The 8076-nt window shown below is 47.4% G+C and overlaps 1 protein-coding gene across 1 annotated transcript; it reads right to left on the bottom strand.

Annotated features, from left to right (window-relative positions):
- Positions 1 to 6248: 6248 nt before the first annotated feature.
- LOC123115565 (putative nuclease HARBI1) lies at positions 6249 to 7860 on the bottom strand. Its single transcript, XM_044536695.1, has 3 exons — positions 7805 to 7860; positions 7216 to 7666; positions 6249 to 7136 (listed from the first exon to the last, which is right to left on the bottom strand). Exons 2-3 carry the CDS (start codon positions 7510 to 7512, stop codon positions 6414 to 6416), a joined length of 1020 nt encoding a protein of 339 aa, XP_044392630.1. The 5' UTR covers positions 7513 to 7666; positions 7805 to 7860; the 3' UTR covers positions 6249 to 6413.
- Between the last annotated feature and the right edge of the window lie 216 nt (positions 7861 to 8076).

Genomic DNA, 8076 nt, shown 5'->3' with positions numbered 1-8076 from the left:
AAGAACAGTCAAGGAAGAGATGCTTAATGGTCTCGTCCTGATCATAGAAGCTACACCTAGTAGATCCAGTCCAATTGCGCTTGACCAAGTTGTCTTTTGTTAAAATTACCTGTTTATGGACAAACCACATAAACACTTTAATTTTCAAAGGCACTTTTACTTTCCAAACATGTTTGGTACTAGGAATGACCGTGGAGTTGATGACATCGTTGTACATCGACTTTACAGTAAATTGTTCGTTCCTATTAAGCTTCCAACATAGCTGATCGGGCTGTTGCGCTAGCTGAACTTCCATCAGTCTACGCACCAGATGGAGCCAAGCTTCCCATCTCTCACCAACAAGCACCCGCTGAAACTGAATATTAAGGGGAATGGACTGCATAATCGTTGCAACTAGCGCATCACGTCGCTGGACAATACGATACAAGGTTGGGTACTGTATTGCTAAAGGTGTATCACCCAGCCAGGTGTCCTCCCAGAAACGTGTGACATTTCCATCACCGACAATAAACTTTGTTCTATTAAAGAAGGTTACCTTGACTCTCATAAGCCCCTTCCAAAACAACGAATCAGTTGGTCTCACTGTCACCTCTGACAAAATTTTGGACTGCAGATACTTGTTACGAAGAATCTGCGCCCAAGTTGCATCAGTCGGACCCGAAAGCTTATACAGCCACTTACTAAGCAGGCATCTGTTCTTGACCTCAAGATTTTCGATACCCAACCCCCTTGGTCCTTAGGTCTACAAATGACATCCCACTTGGCGAGTCTATACTTTCTCTTAAGTTCATCACTCTGCCAAAAAAATCTTGATCGGTAGAAGTCCAGTCGTTTCCTAACCCCAACTGGAACCTCAAAGAAAGATAATAGGAACATCGGCATACTCGTGAGTACCGAATTAATAAGAATTAACCGGCCTCCATGTGACATAAGTTTGCCCTTCCAGCAACTCAGTTTCTTTTCAAACAGATCCTCAATGCACTTCCACTCTCGGTTTATAAGCTTACGATGGTGAATGGGTATACCTAAGTATGTGAAAGGTAAAGCTCCTGATTCACATCCAAACAATTGCCTATAAGCCTCCTGTTCCTCCTTGGCTCTACCAAAGCAGAACAGTTCACTTTTATGAAAGTTAATCTTTAACCCAGACAATTGTTCAAATAAGCAAAGCACCATCTTCATATTTCTCGCTTTTGCCAGGTCATGCTCCATAAAGATGATAGTATCATCAGCATACTGTAAAATGGACACCCCCCATCAACCAGGTTGGGCACCAAGCCTCCCACCTGACCGGCCTCCTTTGCCCGACCTATTAGGATGGCCAACATGTCAACCACAATGTTGAACAAAACAGGGGACATTATATCTCCTTGCCGCAGACCCTTATGTGTTTGGAAATAGTGGCCAATATCATCATTTATTTTAATTCCAACACTCCCTTTTTGCGTAAAGGATTCTACTTGGCGTCGCCAAGCCTCATCAAAACCCTTCATGTGCAAGGCCTGTTGAAGGAATGGTCATTTGACTTTATCATATGCTTTTTCGAAATCCACTTTGAAAACAACCCCATCTAGTTTTTTCGTGTGGATTTCATGGAACGTTTCATGAAGGACCACTACCCCCTCAAGGATATTGCTATCTGGCATGAAAGCAGATTGGGTAGGCTGCACAATAGTATGCGCAATCTGTGTGAGTCTATTGGTCCCGACCTTGGTGAAAATTTTGAAACTGACATTAAGCAGACAGATTGGCCTGAATTGCTCAATCCTCACAGCCTCTACTTTCTTAGGAAGAAGGGTAATCGTTCCAAAATTTAGCTGAAAGTTGTCTAGCACCCTCACCCCGAGCGCATCAACCTCAGAATCACTCATAGGTTTGACAGCCGCAATATTATGGATCATCTCTAAGGCCCGCTCAGCCTCTAGGTCTAAAAGATCATTAACAGAATTAGAAATTTCAGTGTCATTACTACCCAACGAAACACCTAATTGATTTGCATTCTTAACAATATCATCATTTGAAAAATGCAAAATGGAATTAGAAGTATTGGACCGACATACCAGTAGTGACCTCCACGTCACAAAGCTTGGCCGCCCTCATGGCGCACCGCTGCTGAATATCGTCCACATCAGGCTGGGTCTGGAGTCGTCCACTCATCCGGCGCCCCTCAGACACCGGATCCTGAATCCATCCAAACGCGATGTCCTCCTCCCGAGAGATCGCGGCCGGGGTCCGGCCTCCTGCCGCTCCCCAACCAGCAGTCCGAACCACCTGTACCTCCTCCTGCTTATTAGCTGATTCTGTTTGATTCACATACGTTCTCTTCTCAGGTGCTTCTTCTTCCAGCCGGCGTCACTTGCAAGTCTCCCTCTCCCATCTCCTCCGTCGGCCATGATTCAATCAAGCCCACCACCAGGGAAAAAAGGTATGCACTCATCTACGCCCTTTCCGATGAATGCAATACTGCCACAAGGGGCGGCATATTGAATATACTCCATGCTGATCTTCCAAGGAGTAGATGTCAATGTGGGCTAATACGAGGGCAGTGATTAGTTTCCAGTGATCTTCCAAGCTTCTTGCTTCGCGGTCGTGTATGTTGGTGCCACGGGCTGCGGCACTCGACGGTGATCACCGGAGACACGACCGGAGGGGAGGAAGAAGGACACTGAAGATTTGTCGGCGCTCAAATGCCCCCCCGCACGTACGGGTTTTTCTGTTTTTCACCTCGAGCTCAAACTCGATTGCCTCAGCGATTACACGGGGAGGGAGTGGAATTTATACCTGCGAGCTCCGACATGCCGGGCCACGCACGTACGCTCCCACTAGCCACTCGCCACATCCCGCGCGCGCACCGGCTCGCGCACTCCGATCGCGCATGCACGCGATCGCCGCGGCCACGCGCGCACCCGATGCGGTCCACTCCTCCCGATCCCTCGCTAGCTACCCAGCGCACACACACGCTGACACACACACACACACACACACACACACGCCTACACCTGGGCACGCACGCACGCACCCAACCTTGCCCTGGTCCGAGTCCGACGCGCCCACCACACGCGCTCGCGCGCACCAACTCGCCAGGCTCGCCATGGGTTATTCCCAGCACACTCCTCCTAAGCCGTGTCCTAGAGGAGTCCGTCGTCCTCGACTCCGACGTCCGCCAGCAGCGCCCGCTCCGCCGCTGGCCCCTTCCGCATCTCCGGGCAATCGTGTTTGAAGTGGCCGTGCTCGCCACACTTGTAGCAGCGGCCACGTCTGTTGCTGCCGTCCCGCGTCGCCACGCTGCGCGCGTCTTCATCGTCGTCCCAAGCTCGCCCTTGGCGTCGCTCCCGCGCCCGCCACTGCGCCGCCGTGTACAACACTTGTCCGTCTGGGCGCTCGCCGCTGCTCTTCCCGCGGTGCCGCACACGCTCGTCAAATGCGCGCAGCCCCCCGAGCACCTCGTCGTAGGTGAGCTCCTCCAGCATGCAGAACTTCTTGATTCCGGCGACGACCGGGAAGAGACGGTCCGACACCGTATCCATGAGCTTTTTCACCAGCTCGGTGTCGCCCAGCGTCTCCCCCAGGCTCGCAAACCTCGTCGTCATCCCCGCCAACCTGCCGGCGTAGGCGTCCAGGAACTCGCCGTCCTCCATCTTCAGCCGGTCTAGCTCGCCGTGCAACGTTGCCCTCCTCGCCGCGCATATCCGTTCGGTGCCGACAAAGCGCACTTCGAGGGAGTCCCAAACCTCCCTCGCCGTGGGCTTTGCCGCCACCTACAGCAAGACGTCCTCCGGCAGCCCCGACAGGAGCAGCGCCCTCGCCGTCTTGCACTTCTTCGCGTTGACCGCCGCATCGTTCACCGGCGCCACCGCCTCCCACAGCGTGTGGGCATCAAGGATCGCCTGTGCCTTGATCGCCCACACGGTGTAGCCGTCCGGCGCGAGCACCGGCATCCCCATGGACACTGATCCGCCCCCGCCACCTCCGCCTTGTGGAACCAGCGCAATGACCTCCGGCGAGCTCCCTCACCGCGCGTTGTCACCTCGCTCTGATACCAAGTGTTGGTGCCACGGGCTGCGGCACTCGACGGTGATCACCAGAGACACGACCGGAGGGGAGGAAGAAGGACACAGAAGATTTGTCGGCGCTCGAACGCCCCCCCCCCCCACCCGCACGTGCGGGTTTTTCTGTTTTTCACCTCGAGCTCGAACTCGATTGCCTCAGCGATTACACGGGGAGGGAGTGGAATTTATACCTGCGAGTTCCGACATGTCGGGCCGCGCACGTACGCTCCCACTAGCCACTCGCCACATCCCGCGCGCGCACCGGCTCGCGCACTCCGATCGCGCATGCACGCGATCGCCGTGGCCACGCGCGCACCCGACGCGGTCCACTCCTCCCGATCCCTCGCTAGCTACCCAGCGCACACACACGCTGACACACACACACACGCCTACACTTGGGCACGCACGCACGCACCCAACCTTGCCCTGGTCCGAGTCCGACGCGCCCACCACACGCGCTCGCGCGCACCAGCTCGCCAGGCTCGCCACGGGTTATTCCCAACAGTGTACTTGTATGCCTATTAATTTCCTGCAAGTAGCGCATGTCTTGAGTAGTTCATGGAGTAGATCGATTGGTCTGTCTGAAGAACACTCGTACGCACAAGGCTTTGCTAGGTAGTCAATGCAGTACAAACGGCGCACGTACACGCACATATAGAAAAAAATATGATGGCAACACTCCTAAGATTGCATTGCTTTAATCTAGTTGATTAATGAACTATGATGTACGTCCTGGTTAAATTAATCTTGCTATTGAACGCCGACTGATTGATCTATTTCTTGCACTTGTCTAGTTAGCTCAACATCTAACTGTAGTCATGTTGAGTACGTACATCATCTTTTACTTGTCAACGCATCATATTGTCTTGCTATGATTATATGCCAATCCTCAACTAACAATTAAAAAACAATTGCAGAGCCAAAAAAGGACAGAGCAGCATGGACTAATGGTCTCTTAGCTTTTCTAGTGTCAATGATGAAAGAGTACTCAGATGTGGGGAAGTACCGTGGCCAAAATGGGTGGACAAAGGAAGGATGGCAGGCTATGAAAGACCGATTAAATGCGAGACCTCCTGGAGCTAATTTTACTGTTCAACAGCTGAAAGATAGGGAGCAAAGGCTGAAGAAGGAACTGAATGTCGTCAAGTCTATTGTGGAAAAGAGTGGATTTGGTTGGGATCCCAAGAACAAAGTTCCAACGGCTTTAGATGAAAAATGGGAGGAGCTATCAACTGAACAGCGCAAGTGGAGGAACCATTCCCATACTATGATGTTCTATATGAAATTCATGAAGGTTTGTTTCTGACAATGATTAAAATTAAGAAGTTACTCCTATCATGTCACTTATTAGTCACCTAATTTGTATGCAGGTAAAATGGTAGAAGGCAAGCATTGCAAAAGGACAACTGATGGTACTGAAGAGAGGTACAAGAATATGTCCCATCTTCCTGAACATGGAACCTATACTGATGATGTTATGAGGGCTTCTAGTATGGATACTCCTGAGGCAACACTATCTGCTCTGGGATCAGCAATCCTAGAATATGACTGGGGTGGAAATATATATGGTGACGATGTTGATTTATCATATGGTGGATATTCAGAACCTCTAGGGAGTAATGAAAATCATGTTTCAACAGTAGAAGATTTAACAAGTGTGGATTCACCTCGAAGGAAGAGGCTTCGGAATTCAAAAGGATCTGATGATGGAAGTGACAAAACTAAGGGAAAAAGAGGCAAGGACATTGTGTTGGCCAAATTGGTTTCTGTGAGGGAAGAAGAAATGCAGACTTATAAGGAAATGAAGACAAAGCAAATTGACAGCTACAAGGAAATCAAGATGGCCCAAATGGAAAGGAATGACCCCAAAAATGATCCTTATGGCATGCCAAACTGTATTCAGAAACTTAGAACATTGGGACTCACTACAAGTGACCAACACAAGATGATTAACCATCTGATAGAAGATATGCTAAACCGTCAAACATTCATGGAAGTAGACGATGATGTTCTTTCCGTAATTATCAAAGAAGTGGTGGCCCCGCATGTCTGAAGGTTACCAAAGCAGGAGACATTTTATTTAATCATGTTACCATTTCATTATACGTTCGTTCAGTGTCATCTTTCATGAATCGTTGCCAATTAAGTAGTATCATGTTTCTTTCTATATTGTGAATAAAGGAAGCACAATAACTCTATTGATTCTTTTTATTCATGCCTCGTATACAATATTAATATTCTGCTTATTTTATTGTACTCATGAGACATCCAACCTACCGGAAAAAAATTGCTAAAATATATGAATTTATTTTATTCAGTACACTTCTGAACAAAAACATATATAAAAAGGAGAGCAAATGAAAGTCATGCAGTATTTCTTCTAGTCCGTCTGAGATAGTCTTGATAGTCATTCCACATGGCATTGGCTATTTCATCCCTTTTTGTGCTACCTAGTGCTCGTCGCTCATTGAGAGAATGTATGTCATTTGTATACTTCATATCTCCACTTGGAACATCAATTATTTTTACTGGATCAATCTCCGATTCAACTTGGTCCAACCATTGTTCGCCACCCTCATTACTACAAATGAAATTATGAAGAGCACAACATGCTATCGCAATTTCTGCTTGCGAGTCGATGGGGTATTGCGATGCACATTTTAGTATAGGGAAACGCTTCTTCAGAACTCCAATTATACGCTCAACATGATTACGAAGTTGTGCATGCCTCAGGTTGAATAGTTCTCGAGGATTCCGCGGCCGCTGATTGCATTTAGCCTGCTCCAGCAAATGGTACCTTACATTGCGATAAGGTGCAATAAAATTAGGCGTATTCGCATAACCAGCATCCACCAAATAAAACTTTCCTTCGGGGACATAGAAGTTATTTTCAAGAGCATCTTGTAGAACACGAGGGTCAGAAGCGGAACCTTCCCATCCGCTGCTGACATGGATGAAACGATTATCAAAATCACATGCAACCATAACATTTTGTGACAGTGTTCCCTTTCTGTTATGATATGGACCTTGGTCATTTGGATATATGGTAATTGGAATATGTGTTCCATCTATTGCTCCAATACAATCCTACAAAAAAATTACATACAATGAAAACTTTGTATTTATATATGGTTATAGCACTGAAGGGTTAAAAGGTGAATAATACCTTCAAATATGGCATAAATTTCGTATTTCTTGCAACTTTGAGAGGAACATTAATTGGAGGCAACTGTATTATACTTCCTGACAATATCATGAGGGCGTTCAACACAATATGGAAATAGCGACTTATGACCTCACCACTATGCTGAAATTGCCCTTGGAGTGTACGATTGGTTGCATTCTTTGAAACGACATATAAAAATATGCCTACTTGTTCTTCCACTGAGACAAAATTTGTATATCTTAGATGGCATCTTTCTCGAGGGCACTGGACTAAGTTACGAAAAATATACTGCTCCATCCGAAAATCTCGTTTGCATCTCAATTCATGACCTTCTAGAACTTCTTGCACGTACCGATCTCCCGTAAGGATGGATGTATGTATACGTGTGTGGTTGGCCGAGCTTCTATCATTAGCATACAAAGCTTCAATGATAGCTAATTCATCATCTTCCCTACGTTTGCACATCAAAAAATTACCCAACATTCTGATTGACAATATAACACACCTACACATATGCATATGACATCTCAGGTATACACTTTCCTAGATCCCCCAACCCTCGAAAAAAATGATTGATAATAGAGCATACCTGCTAACTTGCTGTAGATCACATTTGTAAATCAGGAGAAACTTGTTGTGTGAAGACTAGAATATCTTGCGATTGTGTGTTCGTTTGAAGAGGGGTATATATATAGGTGGATTAGTTCAAGTCTTCAACGCTAGTGGACCAAGCAAAGGCCATACGTGATTCTAGGATAGACATATTCTAAGTTAGATGACATGCATGTAGATGCAGCAGAGATAGACATTTTCTATAGATCCTAGCATCTAGGTCGGGCGGACGTGTGCATGCACCCAGCC

Source organism: Triticum aestivum, chromosome 5B (genome assembly GCF_018294505.1).
Source record: "Triticum aestivum cultivar Chinese Spring chromosome 5B, IWGSC CS RefSeq v2.1, whole genome shotgun sequence".
NCBI lineage: Eukaryota > Viridiplantae > Streptophyta > Magnoliopsida > Poales > Poaceae > Triticum > Triticum aestivum.
Note: the sequence above shows the minus strand (reverse complement) of the source record. Positions and strands in the feature narration are given on the sequence as shown.